Here is a 23,325-nt window from a genome sequence, read left to right as displayed (position 1 = left end):
ACAATCTGGACTGACATGCCATTCCAGCAAGGGGTGGTAAATTATCTTCATATTAAAAGCGTGCATGCATGATTTTATGTAGTAAGTTCAATGTAAGAACATAATGTAAATACATTAAAAACATGGATGACACAAGAAAGTGAAAACACTTATTTCCATTGTGGTCCATTTAAATATCAAATGACAAGATAGAAGTAATAATAAAATAAAAATACAGTCAATAATAGAGTGTGTATGATAAAAAACTAAATTTATAAATACATTAAGACAGTAAATTAACATTAAAAAAATTACATAATTAACAGGAAATAAAACGGTTGAGTTCCTCTTCTAAAAATGATTGATGTCTAATGTTCTAAAAGCATTCTGGACTCACATGCCATTCAAACATATTATACAAGCTTTACTTAATTTATAACCATCCTTTAAAAATGTCAGCTACCTATTTTGTAAACACTACCTAATCAAGACCCGCCAGAAAGTTATGTTGGATCCAAAGGGATCCAAAAAGGCTAGGACCAAAAGTTATATTGGATCAGTTCCCACTGATCAATAGTGTTAGAGCTTACTGCCAACAGCTCGCCAATTAGAGCGCGGCATACAAAGGTCAGGAACTAGCTGACAGACACTGGTTGAAAAAATGGCAACAAACATGTCAACAACAGCAGAAAATCGTCTGCCAGCGAGGTTTGCTGAGTTCACAGAAGAGGAACTGGTGGAAATACTTGAACTCCAAGGATGCTAATAACACTAGTAGACAAGCACGCTACTGACATTTTAGAAGCATTCATATGCTGTTCACAACAAACTAATTTACTTGACTCTTAGATGTTTGCTTAATTTGGGAGGGGGGTGGAGAACATAAGTGATGGATGGCAAGTCGTCCAACAGAGAAATACTGGATGAAGAAAAGTTATATTGCTGTCATGGTTTAAAAGCCTGCAGGGCAGGAAGGGCTCCCTGCTCAAGCCAGCACATGTCCAGGCCTGTTTGAAGTTCACCAGTGACCATCTGGATGATCCAGAGGAGGCATAGGAGAAGGTCATGTGGTCAGATGAGACCAGAATAGAGCTTTTAGGAATCAAATCCACTTACCATGTTTAGAGGATGAGAACAACCCCAAGACAACCATCCCAACCGTGAAGCATGGGGGTGGAAACATCATACTCTGGGGGTGCTCTTCTGCAAAGGGCACAGGACGACTGCACCGTATAGAAGGGAGGATGGATGGGGTCATATATTGCGAGATTTTGGCAAACAACCTCCTTCCCTCAGTAAGAGCATTGAAGATGGGTCATGGCTGGGTCTTCCAGCATGACAGTGACCCCAACCACACAGCCAGGGCAACTAAGGAGGGGCTCCGTAAGAAGCATTTCAAGGTCCTGGAGTGGCCTGGCCAGTCTCCAGACCTTAACTCAATAGAAAATCTTTGGAGGAAACTGAAACGCCAAACCTGAAAGATTTGGAGAAGATCTGTATGGAGAAGTGGACCAAAATCCCTGCTGCAGTGTGTGAAAACTACAGGAAATGTTTGACCTCTGTAATTGCAAACAAAGGCTACTGTACCAAATATTAACATTGAGTTTCACAGGTATTCAAATACTTATTTGCAGCAGTAACATACAAATAAATTATAAAAAATAAAAAAAAATCATACATTGTGATTTCCGGAATTTTTTTTTTTTTTTTTTTTTTTTTTAAGATTATGTCTCTCACAGTGAACCTGCACCTAAGATGAAAATTTCAAACCCCTCCATGATTTCTAAGTGGGAGAACTTGCAAAATTGCAGGGTGTTCAAATACTTATTTTCCTCACTGTACACACACACACACACACACACACACACACACACACACACACACACACACACACACACACACACACACACACACACACACACACACACACACACACACGTACGAATGTATGTATCTATGTAAGTATTAATAGTATACTTATGTAAGTGTGTATACACACTTTGCACTGGGATAACAATTAAGCAACTGCAAATTACAAAGACGACAATGCAGTCAGGAGGATATGGCTGATGATATTTTAGTATTGCGTTATACTTAATTATTTTCATTTAAATCATTTCCATGACTGTCAAGTTATGTCCTGCAAAAATGACTTAAGAGCAACTTATACTTATAAGAAAGGTATTTTATCAGGCCTTTAGTCTCACTATAACAGCTTAATGGCTGCACAGATCACCTCAGTCTGTCTTCACAGCCTCTGTTCTGCAGGACTAATCAGAACTGCACCAAAATGATTACTTTTGTCCAAATCATTGGATATTTGTTGCCATTTTTCAATATTAAGAATTCATTACTTTTTAGTGCATCATTTTAAAACATTTCTGGCCTGGCAAGGGTTCTGTACTATTACTGGAGCAAAACTGATTTATCAGTGTTGATGGTGTTGTGCAATCTGTATCCTGGCACACTATCACACCGGGGTGCCGCCCACCTCTACATTCAAGGATGAGGTCTTCAGTTTCATAGGCAAAGTGCGGATTTAAATTCAAAATCCTCACCAGTCTGTCTAACTTTAAGACATGAAATTAATTGGATTTCAAGCTAACTAAAAACACGGGGCTGAGTTAAACAGGTCAATCAGGTTTAAAATGCCATCAAATTAAACTAAAAGTTGTAACTTTACATATATTTGCAATTTTCTCAAACCTTAATTTTAATGAAACACACAGTTAACATTTTTGTAGAATCCGATTCAAACACTACGTACCTTTCAGATAACATATGGTAGTTACTTGGATACAACTGCAAACTAAGGGCTAATTATGAAGCTGCGTTACAGAGAAAACTTCTACAAAACACAATTACCATTACCTGGGACACGTTCAGCTGTATGAGGGAGGTAAAGAATGCTCCTTGTAATGTTGCTGTTAAATAAACATGCGCACCCTTCATCTCAGCAGCAGGTGACATTTATTAGAGCTCTCTGGTAAAACTGAGTATGTGTTAAAGGAACAAAAATGGCTTGAAAGTCTTACATCATTTGGTGGTTAAAATTCACATACTGTACGAGTATGTCTCTCTTGTGGCACAGATAATCACACCTGCAAAAACACTCCAAGATTCTAAAACCCTGATGGCCATGCACACACCTGCCCTCATCTCACTCACACAGAGAGAGAGAGAGAGCAGACAGAAGACTGTAGTGCTCAACTCTGTTCTCATGAATCATTCATGAAGCTCCACAAAGGAAACCGTTTACAAATGCAGCTGCAGGCAAAGCAGAGACTCGGGATTCTATGAGTTAACTTCCACCAAGGCAGACATAAAACAAATAAATAAATAGATAATAAAAATACACCAATATTCATACATGACAGCACATATGTCATAGCACCATTAAAATATGTTTACGTGTCAAAGCTGGTTTTCGTAATGCTGCTGATGCACACGGAAGCTGCTTTTGACAGACAGAAAAAGACTTGTGTAATCAAAGGCAGCATAAGCTAGTTTTGTTTGGCACACTAATGTACACTGCCACCACCTTGCAAGTGTGCTTTGTCAAAGTTGCATGATGGACATGAACTGCAACAAAATAAAGGATCCAATTTCAGTCTGATATTTATATTAAACATTTAAAACAGCAGATGAATGTCAGCACACAGAAATAAGATGCTATACCAACAGGCTAAAAAATAAACATCCTTACAAGATTTTTTTTTTGTTTTGTTTTGCTTCCAAGTCATTTAATAGAGTTTATGCAGATAGAGTCATAGTCAGAGTACAATGCAAGCACATTAAAGTCAATGCAATGAATTCTGAAGGTTTAACAGCTCTGCCACACATTGAGAAAAAGAAAAAAAGAATATCTTCAAGCTGCTCCATGTTTTACTTTTTAAAAATTAAAGCAAACCCTTTTTTGAAAATATGGCTTATCAATTCCACTCAGTGCAGGATTGTAGTAGTAAAACTAAGACAATCATAGTAATGATTGAAGTATGTTTTAGTTGTAATCCTTCTTATCAAGTGCAAAAAGTGTCTTTAAAATGTCTTCAAAAGTGGACCCATACTCTTTGGGTGGGCTTCCACCCCTTTGTCCCTTTGGCTACACACCTGCACAGTTTCTGTGAGCAGGACAACAAAAACAAAATGAGGAAAAACTCATATGGAAAGCTCTTCCTGATTGACCAATAAGAAGGGTACATCACGTGACACCTATCAGAAACAGACAGTGCATATCTGAAGCAAAGGTGAGTAAAATGTGTTTTAAAAATGCGCAGAGCTGCCGCTTGTTAGCACTGCATTGGCACTGAGTTTAGAAAATGGAGCCAAGAATGTGCAATGCTGATAATGTGTGTGAATAAGTCTGTTGCATACATAAAGCAAAGGACGGTGTTAATATGGTTTTCAAAAGTGCACCAGGGCTCTGTTGTAATAGCAGCACTGACTGGTTGCTTGCACCAGAAATATGAAACAAAGCAAGAAGAAGCCTGCATTTACTTAGTGACTCAAGTTTAATTCATCAGATAATGATCAATGAAAACATGCCTTGAGCTGGCCCGATTGTGATTACTTCAATCAGCTCAACCACGCACTGGAAGCAACTTAAAGATTAAGGACTTTGCCCAAAAGCACGTCATGATTTCTTGGTTTGACTGGGATTTGAATATAGAATCCTTTAGTCTCACGTCCACCACTTTAACCACTCGACCAGTGTTTCTCAAATGTTTTCTCCAGGGACCCTCTTTGGTAGAGGAATGTATTTGGTGGGGCAGAGTCACCATTAAACCGCAGACTCCACTGAGCTGGGGGCACAGTAGTGTATGTGCAGTAGTGTATGTGCAGAACTTATTAATTGCAACATTGTTCTGTCTGAGTTATTTTCATTAGTTACTTCATCCAAACCATCAACATGTTTATTAGACCCCATTCCTACCAGGCGGCTCAAGGAAGCCCTACCATTATTTAATGCTTCGATCTTAAATATGATCAATCTATCTTTGTTAGTTGGCTATGTACCACAGGCTTTTAAGGTGGCAGTAATTAAACCATTACTTAAAAAGCCATCACTTGACCCAGCTATCTTAGCTAATTATAGTCCAATCTCCAACCTTCCTTTTCTCTCAAAAATTCTTGAAAGGGTAGTTGTAAAACAGCTAACTGATCATCTGCAGAGGAATGGTCTATTTGAAGAGTTTCAGTCAGGTTTTAGAATTCATCATAGTACAGAAACAGCATTAGTGAAGGTTACAAATGATCTTCTTATGGCCTCGGACAGTGGACTCATCTCTGTGCTTGTTCTGTTAGACCTCAGTGCTGCTTTTGATACTGTTGACCATAAAATTTTATTACAGAGATTAGAGCATGCCATAGGTATTAAAGGCACTGCGCTGCGGTGGTTTGAATCATATTTGTCTAATAGATTACAATTTGTTCATGTAAATGGGGAATCTTCTTCACAGACTAAAGTTAATTATGGAGTTCCACAAGGTTCTGTGCTAGGACCAATTTTATTCACTTTATACATGCTTCCCTTAGGCAGTATTATTAGACGGTATTGCTTAAATTTTCATTGTTACGCAGATGATACCCAGCTTTATCTATCCATGAAGCCAGAGGACACACACCAATTAGCTAAACTGCAGGATTGTCTTACAGACATAAAGACATGGATGACCTCTAATTTCCTGCTTTTAAACTCAGATAAAACTGAAGTTACTGTACTTGGCCCCACAAATCTTAGAAACATGGTGTCTAACCAGATCCTTACTCTGGATGGCATTACCCTGACCTCTAGTAATACTGTGAGAAATCTTGGAGTCATTTTTGATCAGGATATGTCATTCAAAGCGCATATTAAACAAATATGTAGGACTGCTTTTTTGCATTTACGCAATATCTCTAAAATCAGAAAGGTCTTGTCTCAGAGTGATGCTGAAAAACTAATTCATGCATTTATTTCCTCTAGGCTGGACTATTGTAATTCATTATTATCAGGTTGTCCTAAAAGTTCCCTAAAAAGCCTTCAGTTAATTCAAAATGCTGCAGCTAGAGTACTGACGGGGACTAGAAGGAGAGAGCATATCTCACCCATATTGGCCTCTCTTCATTGGCTTCCTGTTAATTCTAGAATAGAATTTAAAATTCTTCTTCTTACTTATAAGGTTTTGAATAATCAGGTCCCATCTTATCTTAGGGACCTCGTAGTACCATATCACCCCAATAGAGCACTTCGCTCTCAGACTGCAGGCTTACTTGTAGTTCCTAGGGTTTGTAAGAGTAGAATGGGAGGCAGAGCCTTCAGCTTTCAGGCTCCTCTCCTGTGGAACCAGCTCCCAATTCAGATCAGGGAGACAGACACCCTCTCTACTTTTAAGATTAGGCTTAAAACTTTCCTTTTTGCTAAAGCTTATAGTTAGGGCTGGATCAGGTGACCCTGAACCATCCCTTAGTTATGCTGCTATAGACTTAGACTGCTGGGGGGTTCCCATGATGCACTGTTTCTTTCTCTTTTTGCTCTGTATTCACCACTCTGCATTTAATCATTAGTGATTGATCTCTGCTCCCCTCCACAGCATGTCTTTTTCCTGGTTCTCTCCCTCAGCCCCAACCAGTCCCAGCAGAAGACTGCCCCTCCCTGAGCCTGGTTCTGCTGGAGGTTTCTTCCTGTTAAAAGGGAGTTTTTCCTTCCCACTGTAGCCAAGTGCTTGCTCACAGGGGGTCGTTTTGACCGTTGGGATTTTACATAATTATTGTATGGCCTTGCCTTACAATATAAAGCACCTTGGGGCAACTGTTTGTTGTGATTTGGCGCTATATAAAAAAATTGATTGATTGATTGAACATTTCACAATTATATAATTGTACAGGCAGAGACTGTGATTATGACTGCAATGCAATTAATGGCTTATTAAACTGCAGCTGCATTTATGTTTTCCCAATAATTTTTGAACACACCTTATAATATTTTAATATATTTGTATTAAAATAAATACCCCCCCGGTGACACTTAACTGGAGTAAATGGGTATAGAAAATAAAAAAATTAATTAACATTAAAATAATTGGTGGTAGTCAATCTTTTATAATGAAATACCGGAATTATCAAACTGGGCAACCACCATACTGAAGAAGTCAAAGTGTTTATACAAGTAATTTACAAATGTGATTAATATATTTAAAAAAATAGTTTTAATCATCTCTCCTTCAAGGTGTTGGACTGGAACAATTTTCCTTCATGGGCATTTTCATATGGTGAGCTACCACTGTGTCAAGTTTCATTGAAATCCATTATCCAGTTTCAGAGGTATTGCCTTTACAAGCCTTATGGAAAGTCAGATGCGATAAGGATGGACAGGGAGATTCCTACATCCTCCTCCCCTCCCCCACTGTTAGCAGAAGGTATAACTACTGGACAACATATATAATCAGGAGTGGAAGCTATGGAGGTAGATAGTGGATGCTGACTGATCTTACTCTGAAGTCCAGAATTTGGTGTGTTTCCATCAAACCTTGCCTTCTGCTTCAGGAAGTATTCAACCACATTTCTCAGAATCCATTGTGGTTTATTTCAAACCCATGATTTATTTCCAAACATTATGGGCAGCAAGAGTCGAGACAGTGCAGTCACCTCAGCAGGTGGTTTTACTGATGAGGTGCTCTCATCAACTTCATCACAATCATCTGTAAAATCACCTGCTATAGCAAGGAAAACGTGCCCTTCATGGCACACAATTGTCCACCTCTGCATTACAGTCTAATGGAGTTACTGTGAACTCACCTTGAGGTCCCTGTGAACTATGCGCTTCTGATGGCAATACTGCACTGCTGATACAATCTGGAAAGACAAGCACAGTTAATTTTCTGACGTGCCCTCAAACACAATAATCAGATAACTTTATTAATCTGATCTCTCCCATTTACATGCACTTCAGTAATCTGATAATTGGAAAAACCGAGTTTACATTATTTCAGTTCATTAGTTGGATTCCGTTGGAAGTGGAGAAAGAAGAAAGGGCAGCTCCTATACTGAAAAAAGAGTGCACTTGCACTCTCCATCTGTGTCTCTCTCCTTCTGTCCCTCTCTCTCTGTTTGTCTGCCCCTTTTCTTCTGTCCATCTGTCTGCCCCTCTTCTTCTGTCCCTCTCTCTCTGTTTGGCTGCCCCTTTTCTTCTGTCCATCTGTCTGCCCCTCTTCTTCTGTCCCTCTCTCTTCTTTTGTCCGTCTCTGTCTGTCTGCCCCTCTTCCTCTGTCTGTCTCTCTCTCTGTCTGCCCCTCTTCTTCTGTCCTTCTCTCCACTTTTTTGTATAAGCAGTTTTTACAACTCAGAACAAATGAAGCCAAGACGATATAAAACATATAAAAACAAACTAACATTATGCGAATTGTACAACACCAATTCCAATGAAGATGGAACGTTGTGTAAAATGTAAATAAAAACAGAATACAATGATTTGAAAATCCTCTTTAACCTATATTCAATTGAATACACCACAAAGACAAGATATTTAATGTTCAAACTGATAAATTTTATTATTTTTGTGCAAATATTTGCTAATTTTGAAATGGATCAGTTTCTGAATGTTGTTGATGTATGGCTTTTGCTTTGCATGGTAGAGTTTTAACTTGCACTTGTAGATGTTGCAACAAACTGTTAACTGACAATGGTTTTCTGAAGTGTTCCTAGTCCCAAGCGGGAAGATCCTTTACACAATGATGTCGGTTTTTAATGCAGTGCCGCCTGAGGGATCGAAAATCACGGGCACTCAATGTTGGTTTTTTGGCCTTGCCGCTTGTGTAGAAAGTTCTCAAGATTCTCTGAATCTTTTGTAGATGATTGACTGTAGATGATGGAATCCCCACAAATTAATTTATTTGTCAATGAATGACTGAGCAATTATTTTGAAACCATTTGAATGTTTATCTGGTTTTAATGCCAGTAATTTATTTATAGTGCACTTTAAAACTGTTTGACTTTGAAAGAAGCTTCATATTGAATCATGAAATGGATTGTTTGTTGGTATAGATGAACTGTTTTTTTTTTGTTTATATTTATTTACATGGCATTGCTGTGTCTAATAGCATTATTTTGTGTCTTCATTACTAGTAATTTGTCTTGTGATGCGCTACTAATTTAAGTCATGTGACCTGCTTTCAGGCCAGGTTTTTTTCCCTTGCTGGAATTCCTTCTCCCACTGGATTGCAGCCACCCAATCACCGCCATAGGCCAACCCGCAGTAGGAATATTCACTCTAATTTTTTCCCTGAACCAGGAACTGGATTTATGGACTGTGAAACTCCAGTGGGGAATATTTAGAACTGACCTGGAACACAAAGACAAAACGTCCAGAAAACCAACTTTGAACGTACTTAGGAAATTTTTTTTTAATGAATTGTATTTTGTTTTGGCTATAAGCCATTGTTCTGGGTTATTAATTATATATTTTTATTTATAACAAGAAATAATATTATATTGTGTATTATACGACACCCATAATTATTTATGTATGCATGGTTATGAAAATCCTGACCGGAGTTTCATAATTGATAGTTGGCTTTATGGCTGCTCTCGGAGTGCCTCTGTGCTGGGAGCTCTGTAGTAAACAAGAGCTTCCAGCAGGGGCAGAATGTTGAAAGAAAAGTGTGGTCTCATTGTTGTGGTCTGTTTTTATTTTTATTATTATAAGCTATTAAATTTGTTCTACTACTAGTTGTAGATGTGTCAGAAGTAATATTGGAATTTATCTGTTATCGGTTATCTGTAACTTCCGATACATTTTTGGGTGGTTTATTGTTTTATCTTCATCGAAGATAACTTTTCAGTTATCTGATTATCTGTTATCGAAGTTAATTTTTTGGTTATCTGTGCCCACCACTGTGTGTGTGTGTGTGTGTGTGTGTGTGTGTGTGTGTGTGTGTGTGTGTGTGTGTGTGTGTGTGTGTGTGTGTGTATATATATATATATATATATATATATATATATATATATATATATATATATAGCATATTACTCCCATATCTTATTTATTTATACACATACACATGTAAACTGTATCATCTTATCAAACTCATAATAGACATCTTCTTAAAATCATCCCTGCTGTCTGACTTTTGTTCCCACCTTGGCTCCGTGGCCGAACCCATTTCTGATAACTTAACGCGTAACCTAACTCGGTTACGCGCTAGGCGTAGCGTTACACAGCTCTTGGAAAAGAAGGAGAAGGAATTACAGAAATTTAAACAATGGTTTGATTCAAACAAATTGTCCCTCCATTTTGGTAAAACCAGGTGTATCATATTTGGAAGCAAGTCCAGGAACTTAAGCAGAAATGTGTTATTACACAATATTAAAATTGTAACTGATACAACATTTTTTGGTGTTTTTACTGATGATAAATTAAGCTGGAAAACACAATTATGTTAAATCTAATATGTCAAAAACCATCGCAATTCTGAATAAAGCAAAAGACTTCCTCTCCAAACATTCATTAACCATTTAACCACCAAAACAAATACGAATCCAATATTTTTGTTGCAAAAGAAAGCTATAAGAATCATCAGTAACAAACCATATCATGAGCCAACGAATCCATTATTGTCTGTTTACACATTTTATAATTCTGGGACTTGGTCGACTACATCACAATCCAACCATGTACAAAGTTAAAAACAATCCTTTGCCTCAACATGTCCAGGACCTGTGTAAAATGAGGGACTTCCATTATAATTTGAGAGGAATATTATTTTTTGAGAAATTAAAGATCCAAACAACTGAAAAAAGTCATTGTGTTTCCATTAAAGGTGTTAACATTTGGGATAATTGTCCTGATAGCATTAAATTACTTGGTAAATTAGTTGGCTTCAAAAAGCTTTACAAAAATAATAAAATTACTTGTTATAGTTTTAAGAATTAGGTTTACTGATTTTGTTGATTTTGGGGTTGTGCATTGTGCACTATTGTTTGTTTGGTTGTGTTTTGAAATTTTCGTTAATTGATTAATTTATATTGTTCGTGTATGCTTCTTTGGTATTGGTTGTTATGAGTGTGTGTGTGTGTGTGTATACACACACACACACAGACGCATTCTTTAAGGGGTACACTGTTAATTTGTTCTTTTTATGAGTTTTGTTATTGTTCTGTGTGCTGAATAAATAAATTCATTCTTCTGTCGCTCTCTCTGTCTGCCTCTCTTCTTCTGTCCCTCTCTAGTGCTTCTTCTGTCTATGCCTGTCTGTCTCTCTTCTTCCATTCCCCTCTCTCTCCCTCTGTCTCTCTCAGCAAGGAAGTTTGTGGAGGTGCTATTGTCATGCCCAAAATACGTTGTCATGGCCACTCAATTTTAATGTACTTTTCTGTAAATCGCCAAGAAATTTGCTCTTTAGAACAAAAAACACAGGGCTGTTCAAGGACACTTTAGCGTCCTTTAACAGTGTGTTAATCCAGTTTATCTATCAGATACAGCATATCTGATTTTGTTGTTTGCATGACATTTAATAAATCAGATTAACGGCCAATAATCAAGCAGGAACCGGATTTTTATGTGTATGTAAATGGGGCCACTGTGACCAAGCAAAGATGTATTACATCATACCCATGGTTCAGACAATTTCCAGGGCAAAAATTATACTTTTCACTGGTTGTAGTGTAAAACACTGTAAAACACAAAACTCACTTTGCTGCTTGTAGAAAGCAGACTGAACAGAGATGGACAGACAGAGCCAACTTGGTAAAACTTTAATTATAGTAGTGGAACCGTATACCAGCAGTTATCGCAGTGTTTTGTCAATATGCGCTGTACATTTTTCAGTTTTTTTTTTTCTTCCTGTGGACAGGAGAAATTCAAAACTTCATGGTCTACTAAATGCTCTTGTATTACTGCCCACCGAAATATGTTATACTGCTTTTGACAAGGTAAATTTGGAAACACAAAAGTATTGCTTTGTGGTTTGAGAGAGAAAAAAACTTTTTTTTTTTTTTAAATACTTCCTTGAAAAGTCAATAACTGGATTGAGGGTTACAGTCTGCAATGGGTGAGTGTTTGGGGGAAAAAACATGACTGACATTTGTCATCTGTCTGAAGGCGGCAGAGACAATATTGCTAGGAAGGGCAAGTGACAGAAGCTTATTGAAGGTGCAGCAAAAGTGTGTGTGTGTAGATAAATACCTGTCTAAATTTAGACCTAGCCTCCTTTTCCTTCATTCTTCCATGTGCAACCAGGTAATCAAAGACCTCTCCTGTAAATAGAAAATAGGGGAGATAGACAACAACAGAGATAAGCCATTTTCTCATATAAATGAGACGCCACCCAGAGAATCACATAAGTAGAGGTAAAGTCTAATGGCCCTGTCAAACGGCATACAACGATTCCTGAACAAAGGTAAAAAAGTAAAAAAGTCATAAATCGTTGAGAAAAGCTGGATGAACGTGCTTTATCACCGAACAGCCTGCAAATCAAGAGCGCAAACGGAATGAAAGAGGAACAAAACGAAGCCGAAGCTAACGATCTTGACACTTTAAACAAAATGCACCTGGAGCCACTGCTGGAGCACTGTGTGTCTGCATCTCTGCAGGACTCTGCATTGGGACGAGGCTCAGCTACAAACAGAAGAGCGCGAAATCTGTGCAAACGTCGGTGGGTCCACCTGCTCTGGTTCTTCGTCCAGAACAAAAGAGGGATCATCTCCATCAACCAGAATCCTCACTGTCTGGTTCAGACTGACAACAAGCTCCGTGTTGCTCCAATTAAAAAAAAAATAAAATAAGTGAAGCGCTTGTTCAACATTCATAAGATGCCTCATTTCTCAAAAAAAAAAAAAAAAAAAGCCACCACACTAACCACACATGCTAAATACTCTACCAAAATTATACACACTGCAAACACGCCAAATATTTCTTGAATCTCTCAAATACCAAACTCTAATTGCTGTCTGTACACCAAAATACGCACGTATGAGAGGGAGAGAGATAGCGCTCTCTCTCTCTCTCTCTGACTTTTTTTTTCCAAAACTCTGTTTCTGATCACCTCATGCACGCACAGGCACTCTGTACGTGGATCACACACACACACACACACACACACACACACACGTTTCACCTTCTCTCCAGCTGATCACACTGGGTTTTGTCTTTTCATGTCACACCTCTGTGGATCAAAGCTGTTCACACACCTATGTCCACTGCTGCTGGAAGTTTTTCAAATACACTTGATGGCTCAAAGTCTCGCTTCTGTAAACTGCTGCCTGGTTTCCACAAACGGAGGTGCAGTTCATTCAGAGATCAACCCAGACAACAGGAAATATTATTACATCGTGTTGGCCCTCAGCGCCACAGAAACAAACGAGGCTGACTGCGCTTGTGCAATGCCCCCCCAGCTGTGAACAAGTACATAGTGATCAAGGATCACTTACACAAAACTTTTGAACTGTCAGATGCTGACAGGTCCAGCAGGCTTTTCTCTCTGCATGGGCTGGAGGACAGCAAGTCCTTCAGAGTTCATGAACAGAATGCTGCAGCTCCGGCTGGACTTTTTGTGGAGCAACTGTCTCCTCTGGTTCGCGTGATCACAGACTGCCGTGCGCTGGCAGAGGAGGCTGACAAATTCTTCCTGGCCGGCCAGCACCACAGCATGACCATGGTAGCACTCGCCACATCATATGCAGCCAGAAGCCCCACACCACACAAACCAGCACAGCTGCAGAGGAGCTGCATCTCTCCTTCACAAAAGCACTCACAAACCAGCTTTTGTACTGTGTGAAAACATTCAGTTGGTTGAACAAAGTCAAACTAAATGCTAACGTTACAAAAACTAAGCAAATGCTATAAAACCGTCAAGAATGACAGCAAGATGAAATATGGATGAACTGAGGTTTTCAGCAGCATTCGTTCAAATTTTGTCAGCAGTTTAAAAATCCTGACAAAGCGCCAGCTGCAGAACCTGCGCAAAGGTTAAACAATGGCAACGCAAGTCAACATTTCTTGTTTTGTTTGGGCTTCGTTGCCCTTTGTTAAGTGCCGTGTGAGTAGACCATCAGTACAGGTAAAGTCTACATAAGTTGACTAGTAGATTAAGTCAATGAGTCAAGTCAATACCTAGAGCATCTTAAGTCAATGAATTGTGCACTTTTGAAGCAAATCACCAAAATTTGGTTCCTTCTATGTTTTTAGGTGTTCTTTTCAATAAGATGAAACATTTGATCTGAGCACCATAATCCTGTCAAAAAACATTTTTCTTGTCTGAAAAAATTTTAAACTCTTCGATCGTGTTAGGTTCTTTATAGATATTTGTGGTGTGTAAATACATTATCATATAAAATGTCTATAATAAACTGACTTAAAAGGCCTAAAAAAATATTTTAAAGACACCTTTTTTCATTAAAACTGTATGTTTGCCAATACATAAGATATGTGCTGATCTTGATGTAAAATGTTCACTTTTTATGACAATGTTGATAGAACAATGGCCAAAATGATTTAAATGCATTACTGATCTGTAATAAAAATTAAGATTCAAGTTTAAAGGTATTCCTATGTTTAGAAGACGTGGATTACATAAGTTTTGTATATGTAAAACAGATAAACCATTTTATAAATGTAATACTGAACGACATTTACTATCCTTCCTACTTTGTGTAATGTATCATAATAATAAAGTTTCAAAATTTCAAGATTAGGGCCGTCACACCTTGACAATTTAGCCACCATATGCCGACAGTCTTAAAAATGCTGGCATACGTTGGTGTACAGCTACACTCAACAAAAATATAAACGCAACACTTTTGGTTTTGCTCCCATTTTGTATGAGATGAACTCAAAGATCTAAAACTTTTTCCACATACACAATCACCATTTCCCTCAAATATTGTTCACAAACCAGTCTAAATCTGTGATAGTGAGCACTTCTCCTTGCTGAGATAATCCATCCCACCTCACAGGTGTGCCATATCAAGATGCTGATTAGACACCATGATTAGTGCACAGGTGTGCCTTAGACTGTCCACAATAAAAGGCCACTCTGAAAGGTGCAGTTTTGTTTTACTGGGAGGGGATACCAGTCAGTATCTGGTGTGACCACCATTTGCCTCATGCAGTGCAACACATCTCCTTTGCATAGAGTTGATCAGGTTGTCAATTGTGGCCTGTGGAATGTTGGTCCACTCTTCAATGGCTGTGCGAAGTTGCTGGATATTGGCAGGAACTGGTACACGCTGTCATATACGCCGGCCCAGATCATTCCAAACATGCTTAATGGGTGACATGTCTGGTGAGTATACCGGCCATGCAAGAACTGGGACATTTTCAGCTTCCAAGAATTGTGTACAGATCCTTGCAACATGGGGCCGTGCATTATCCTGCTGCAACATGAGGTGATGTTCTTGGATGTATGGTACAACAATGGGCCTCAGGATCTCGTCACGGTATCTCTGTGCATTCAAAATGCCATCAATAAAATGCACCTGTGTTCTTCGTCCATAACAGACGCTTGCCCACACCATAACCCCACTGCCACCATGGGCCACTCGATCCACAACATTGACATCAGAAAACCGCTCACCCACACGATGCCACACACATGCTGTCTGCCATCTGCCCTGGACAGTGTGAACCGGGATTCATCCGTGAAGAGAACACCAGCGAATGTGAGCATTTGTCCACTCAAGTCGGTTACGACGACGAACTGGAGTCAGGTCGAGACCCCGATGAGGATGACGAGCATGCAGATGAGCTTCCCTGAGACGGTTTTTGACAGTTTGTGCAGAAATTCTTTGGTTATGCAAACCAATTGTTTCAGCAGCTGTCTGAGTGGGTGGTCTCAGACGATCTTTGGAGGTGAACATGCTGGATGTGGAGGTCCTGGGCTGGTGTGGTTACACGTGGTCTGCGGTTGTGAGGCTGGTTGGATGTACTGCCAAATTCTCTGAAACGCCTTTGGAGACGGCTTATGGTAGAGAAATGAACATTCAATACACAAGCAACAGCTCTGGTTGACATCCCTGCTGTCAGCATGCCAATTGCATGCTCCCTCCAATCTTGCGACATCTGTGGCATTGTGCTGTGTGATAAAACTGCACCTTTCAGAGTGGCCTTTTATTGTGGGCAGTCTAAGGCACACCTGTGCACTAATCATGGTGTCTAATCAGCATCTTGATATGGCACACCTGTGAGGTGGGATGGATTATCTCAGCAAAGGAGAAGTGCTCATTATCACAGATTTAGACTGGTTTGTGAACAATATTTGAGGGAAATGGTGATATTGTGTATGTGGAAAAAGTTTTAGATCTTTGAGTTCATCTCATACAAAATGGGAGCAAAACCAAAAGTGTTGCGTTTATATTTTTGTTGAGTGTAATAATTTATGCAGCTGTCACACCGGAAGGTGCCGGTTCAAACCCCACCCCTGCCACATTTCTCCATGTAATGTGGAGTTGCATCACGAAGGGCATCCAGATCTCAGATTTGCTGTGGCAGCACAGAGTGCAAACAATGGTAAAGTATCGTTTGTAATATTAATTTTACATTAAAATGTATATGAAAACACATTTTATGTATCGTTTGTAATATTAATTTTACATTAAAATGTATATGAAAACACATTTTATGTAACATAACTTGGTCTGAACCTTAAAACAAAAACAAAAATTCAGGTGGCCATTTTGAAAATGTCATTTTTGACAGGATTAGAGTGCTCTGATCAAGCGTTTCACCATCTTATTGAATAGAACACACCGCAAAATCTACTAAGAACCTAATTTTGGTGATTTACCCTGAAAGTGTACTTTTTTTTCTTAATCTACTCAACTATGCGAAAGCAGGCAGGGATGGTGTAGCGTGGTTAAGTGTGCTTGTTTCCAAGTTAACAGTGCAGAATGTTCTCAGTTCAAACCTCACCCCTGCTCACTCATTCCATGTAATATGGAGTTGCAGCCGGAAGGGCATCCAAATCAACATCTGCTGTGGTGACCCAGAGTGAAAACAAGGTAGCAGTCAAAGGGACTTTACTGGACGATGTGAAAAAACTTTAGTAACTGAATGTCAGGGTGAAGCAATGAATGTAGACGGTAAAAGCTTATTATAAGCCTTGTAAGTTCTAAAAATAAATAAATAAATAACTCGACAATGAACTACTGGAACATTTATAAGTAGCTGGCTTGCCCTGTCACCATGTGCATGATCTGAGGCTGTCTTGGATGGATGCACTGCGCCACTTTGCCCACACTGCAGCTATCCTGGAGGCACAAGCTGCTGCCAAGCTGAGCTTCAGGAGCAGATGCTTTCCTCGCACATCCAGCTAAAACGTGACCACGCTCACTCATCCAATAAATTAAGAGTGGCAATGTTTTAAGTCATAAGGTAGTGCGGAAAAAGTCAAAGTCCTCCCTCCCTTTCTGAATCCTTGACTGTGCTGTCCTGTCGAGGTGGTCAGAATGTACGATTCTGTACTTCAGAGTCCTAGAGAAGTAGTTTGTTGCCGTTCTCACTCAACTGATAAAGAAAGAATGTGCCAACACATTGCGACAGAGTTTAAAGGGCAAATTGTTTGCTGTGCATGGGGCTGAAATTAATGAGCAAAAACTGAAAATGGTGAAAAATTAAAGGGCCATCATCCTTTAAATGGACTGCATTTATATAGCGCTTTTCCATCTGCATCAGATGCTCAAAGTGCTTTACAATTATGCCTCACATTCACCCCGATGTCAGGGTGCTGCCATACAAGGCGCTCACTACACACCGGAAGCAATAGGGGATTAAAGGCCTTGCCCAAGGGCCCTTAGAGATTTTCCAGTCAGGCGGGGATTTGAACCGAGGAACTTCTGGTCTCAAGCCCAACACCTTAACCAATAGACCACCTAGACCTCCCCCTTTATTGAGCATTAAATTCCTCAGATTTGTACAAACATGAAACAAGATTAAAACACTGTTCAAAAAATTTTCAGGCAGCAAGGCATTCCAGTAACATTAAACAACTCTCTGACCACAGCATTCACCTTTGTTGACCGACTGGAGGATTTCTGATGTGCTGCAGTGCTTCAACATTAGGTTTCAAATGTAAGAATAGCCATGAAAATGTAAGCAAAATATTAGATTTACTTCATTAACAACGAGCGGTTGGCCTGCGATCAGCACTCCCATCTCAGTAGAAAGCCAATTTGCTCCACTGTCAGCAGATTTACACAATTTTTTTCTTCACTCCTGGGCTGAGCAGCATTTTAAACCCTCAGTTTAGGAACATTGAGTGGAGTACAACGCAACCAGGCTGAAGTACAGCTACCGCAAATCAAAACGAAATAAGACGATGGTAACAGCGCACCCCTACGTTGGTTTGTAGGTGGCTATGTGATAGAGAGAACTCAATGCCATGGGGTTAACTGCCCCTTGTGTTTAGAAGGATATCTCCACTTCATCCACTCAAAGTTGCAAACACTGACACAATGGTGAGGAAGAGATGGGGCTTTACATAATTTGTGGGGGATACCGCACCTTGCATAGCTGACTCACTGTGACATGACTCAATAGCTCATAGTACTTTCAGCTACCAATAAAAGTTGTACTGGCACCAACTTCACTCAAAGATAAAGCTATCGCTAGAGAAATAAACTATTATCTCATAATTAAGGCTGTGGCTACAGTCACCAAGACCAATGTGAACTCACCTATGGATCTACGAAAAGCAATGACCCCCCCCGTATGACTCAGGAAGTCCACAGTGTTTCAATTATGACAAGCAATTATGGACCACATGTCCTAAATTTGATTCTTCAGCGATGCACGGTTTTATGCTCCTGACAAATGCTATTTTTTAAACAATAATAAAATTAACAATATTGAGTAGGGATGTCCTGATCCGATCACGTGATCGGAAATCGGGCCCGTTCACGTGGTTTCAGACTTGATCGAAAACGGACGTTGCATCCCGATCAGGAATCCGATATAAATTTTATCTTCATTATTTTGATCAACGCTATTTCAAGCTCATTATTGCAGATTAATGGGCCTTTCACACGTCGGAAGCATCAGAGGCGTCAAGAATCGGTCTAAAAAGCATTATTTTCAATGAGACGTGTTGCTTTTTAGAGGCATCAGAAGCACCGCATCACAAGCTGAGCTAAAGCAACGCTTCTGATGGGAGCGCGCATTGCCGCTTGTCGGCAGTCTGACGCGGTTAAAGTTCAACCCAATCTTTTTTTTTTTATTGAACAAAAGAAAAAACATAAGTTCAACCCAATCCAACTTTCGACGGGCTGAGCTGTGGCGTAGCTTCGCGCTGTCCAATAGGAACGACGCATCTGGCCAAAACACGAAAGAATACTGGCAGAAACCACTGATCTGTACAAAACAGATCAGTGCAGAAACCACTGATCTGTACAAAACAGAAACGTGTCACAGGACTGCTCATTTATAGAGCAGTTTTCTGAAGAAAAATCCTTGGAAATGTTTTTTGTTGTTGTTGTTTGTTCCCTCAAAAATTCTGATTACTGTTTAAAAAAAGTTTAGAACACTTGTAATTAAAATAGCTAAATCAATAAATGGTTCTTTAGAAACCTTTCATCTGTAAATTAAAACCACCTGTTATTTCAGATTAGATAATTTCTTGTTTAACATAAGAAACCTTGGACATTTATTTTTAGACAAATAAAATAACATGGAAATTTGTACATTTTTTAAGTCTGGTAGATTATTAGGGGTGTCGGGGGAAAAAAAAAAAAAAAAAAAATCGATTCCCGTCCGAATCGCGATTCTTATTTATTATGATTCTGAATGGATCTAAAATGTCAATCAATCAATCAATTTTATTTATATAGCGCCAAATCACAACAAACAGTTGCCCCAAGGCGCTTTATATTGTAAGGCAAGGCCATACAATAATTACGGAAAAACCCCAACGGTCAAAACGGCCCCTGTGAGCAAGCACTTGGCGACAGTGGGAAGGAAAAACTCCCTTTTAACAGGAAGAAACCTCCAGCAGAACCAGGCTCAGGGAGGGGCAGTCTTCTGCTGGGACTGGTTGGGGCTGAGGGAGAGAACCAGGAAAAAGACATGCTGTGGAGGGGAGCAGAGATCAATCACTAATGATTAAATGCAGAGTGGTGCATACAGAGCAAAAAGAGAAAGAAACACTCAGTGCATCATGGGAACCCCCCAGCAGTCTACGTCTATAGCAGCATAACTAAGGGATGGTTCAGGGTCACGTGATCCAGCCCCAACTATAAGCTTTAGCAAAAAGGAAAGTTTTAAGCCTAATCTTAAAAGTAGAGAGGGTGTCTGTCTCCCTGATCTGAATTGGGAGCTGGTTCCACAGGAGAGGAGCCTGAAAGCTGAAGGCTCTGCCTCCCATTCTACTCTTACAAACCCTAGGAACTACAAGTAAGCCTGCAGTCTGAGAGCGAAGCGCTCTATTGGGGTGATATGGTACTATGAGGTCCCTAAGATAAGATGGGACCTGATTATTCAAAACCTTATAAGTAAGAAGAAGAATTTTAAATTCTATTCTAGAATTAACAGGAAGCCAATGAAGAGAGGCCAATATGGGTGAGATATGCTCTCTCCTTCTAGTCCCCGTTAGTACTCTAGCTGCAGCATTTTGAATTAACTGAAGGCTTTTCAGGGAACTTTTAGGACAGCCTGATAATAATGAATTACAATAGTCCAGCCTAGAGGAAATAAATGCATGAATTAGTTTTTCAGCAAGCAGTCCTACATATTTGTTTAATATGCACTTTGAATGACATATCCTGATCAAAAATGACTCCAAGATTTCTCATAGTATTACTAGAGGTCAGGGTAATGCCATCCAGAGTAAGGATCTGGTTAGACACCATGTTTCTAAGATTTGTGGGACCAAGTACAATAACTTCAGTTTTATCTGAGTTTAAAAGCAGGAAATTAGAGGTCATCCATGTCTTTATGTCTGTAAGACAATCCTGAAGTTTAGTTAATTGGTGTGTGTCTTCTGGCTTCATGGATAGATAAAGCTGGGTATTTGCGTAACAATGAAAATTTAAGCAATGCCGTCTAATAATACTGCCTAAGGGAAGCATGTATAAAGTGAATAAAATTGGTCCTAGCACAGAACCTTGTGGAACTCCATAATTAACCTTAGTCTGTGAAGAAGATTACCCATTTACATGAACAAATTGTAATCTATTAGATAAATATGATTCAAACCACCGCAGCGCAGTGCCTTTAATACCTATGGCATGCTCTAATCTCTGTAATAAAATTGTATTCTCAACAGTATCAAAAGCAGCACTGAGGTCTAACAGAACAAGCACAGAGATGAGTCCACTGTCCGAGGCCATAAGAAGATCATTTGTAACCTTCACTAATGCTGTTTCTGTACTATGATGAATTCTAAAACCTGACTGAAACTCTTCAAATAGACCATTCCTCTGCAGATGATCAGTTAGCTGTTTTACAACTACCCTTTCAAGAATTTTTGAGAGAAAAGGAAGGTTGGAGATTGGCCTATAATTAGCTAAGATAGCTGGGTCAAGTGATGGCTTTTTAAGTAATGGTTTAATTACTGCCACCTTAAAAGCCTGTGGTACATAGCCAACTAATAAAGATAGATTGATCATATTTAAGATCGAAGCATTAAATAATGGTAGGGCTTCCTTGAGCAGCCTGGTAGGAATGGGGTCTAATAGACATGTTGATGGTTTGGATGAAGTAACTAATGAAAATAACTCAGAACAATCTGAGAGAAAGAGTCTAACCAAATACCAGCATCACTGAAAGCAGCCAAAGATAACGATACGTCTTTGGGATGGTTATGAGTAATTTTTTCCTCTAATAGTTAACATTTTATTAGCAAAGAAAGTCATGAAGTCATTACTAGTTAAAGTTAAAGGAATACTCGGCTCAATAGAGCTCTGACTCTTTGTCAGCCTGGCTACAGTGCTGAAAAGAAACCTAGGGTTGTTCTTATTTTCTTCAATTAGTGATGAGTAGTAAGATGTCCTAGCTTAACGGAGGGCTTTTTATAGAGCAACAGACTTTTTCCAGGCTAACTGAAGATATTCTAAATTAGTGATACACCATTTCCTCTCCAACTTACGGGTTATCTGCTTTAAGCTGCGAGTTTGTGAGTTATACCACAGAGTCAGGCACTTCTGATTTAAAGCTCTCTTTTTCAGAGGAGCTACAGCATCCAAAGTTGTCTTCAATGAGGATGTAAAACTATTGACGAGATACTCTATCTCACTTACAGAGTTTAGGTAGCTACTCTGCACTGTGTTGGTATATGGCATTAGAGAACATAAAGAAGGAATCATATCCTTAAACCTAGTTACAGCGCTTTTTGAAAGACTTCTAGTGTAATGAAACTTATTCCCCACTGCTGGGTAGTCCATCAGAGTAAATGTAAATGTTATTAAGAAATGATCAGACAGAAGGGAGTTTTCAGGGAATACTGTTAAGTCTTCAATTTCCATACCATAAGTCAGAACAAAATCTAAGATATGATTAAAGTGGTGGGTGGACTCATTTACATTTTGAGCAAAGCCAATTGAGTCCAAGAACCGATTTTTAAAAAGCATTTTTTTTTAAACATTTTCTTGCTTACTCGCTGCGTGTACTGTTTGTCAGGCAGCGGCTTCCGTACTACAGCGTCCCCGTGAGGGGGGGTGTCCGGCGTGCTTCAAACACTCGTGAACTGCAGCTTAGCATGGCGGACAAAGAGCTAATTCAGCTAGCACCGTCTTTGCTGAAGGCAAATGTTTGGGTGCATTTTGGATTTTATTACTTGCTGCGTAAGAAGGAGCTTGACATGACTTGTGCAGTGTGCAAAATGTGCAAAATAAAAGTCAAGTACTTTGGAAACACTTCAAATCCGCAAGCCCACATGCGACATCATCACCCGGAGCTAAAAGAGGGGAACAGGGGTATCTGCCGACTACTGACCAGCACGTCGCTAAACTGCCAACCAACTCCGAACGAGCAAAGCAGATAAGTAAATTTACATCTAGAATCACTTGATTAACCTTGTAAAGCAGCATTTTCTTTTTAAGTAATTTTTAAGTAATATAACTATTTCTCAGAGCTTTTTGAATCGAAAATGGATTCTGAATCGAATCGTCACCCCAAGAATCGGAATAGAATTGAATCGGGAGTTGTTGTACGATTCACATCCCTATAGATTATTACTTGATTGTTCAAGCTACCTCAAGGAGAAGTGCACTGTTTAAGTGATAAATAATAAAATAAGATGATTAAAATGAAAATATTATATATTTAGCATTTGTTCATTCAGTTTTTTTTAAGTATCGGATTGGGACTCGGTATCAGCAGATACTCAAAATCAGATGACTCGGAATCGGATCGGGGCCAAAAAACCTGATCGGGACATCCCTAAT

General features: G+C 39.3%; 1 protein-coding gene across 1 annotated transcript in view; it reads right to left on the bottom strand.

Annotated features, from left to right (window-relative positions):
• Window positions 1-23,325, bottom strand: part of mark3a (MAP/microtubule affinity-regulating kinase 3a) — a 134,300-nt gene that overhangs the window by 47,109 nt on the left and 63,866 nt on the right. Inside the window, 2 exon segments of the mRNA XM_034160012.1 lie at window positions 7,756-7,812; window positions 12,140-12,210. Of these exon segments, the coding sequence (XP_034015903.1) occupies window positions 7,756-7,812; window positions 12,140-12,210 (128 nt within the window).

This window comes from Thalassophryne amazonica, chromosome 19 (genome assembly GCF_902500255.1).
Source record: "Thalassophryne amazonica chromosome 19, fThaAma1.1, whole genome shotgun sequence".
In the NCBI taxonomy this organism is placed as follows: Eukaryota; Metazoa; Chordata; class Actinopteri; order Batrachoidiformes; family Batrachoididae; genus Thalassophryne; species Thalassophryne amazonica.
This window is presented reverse-complemented; position numbering and strand designations above follow the sequence as displayed.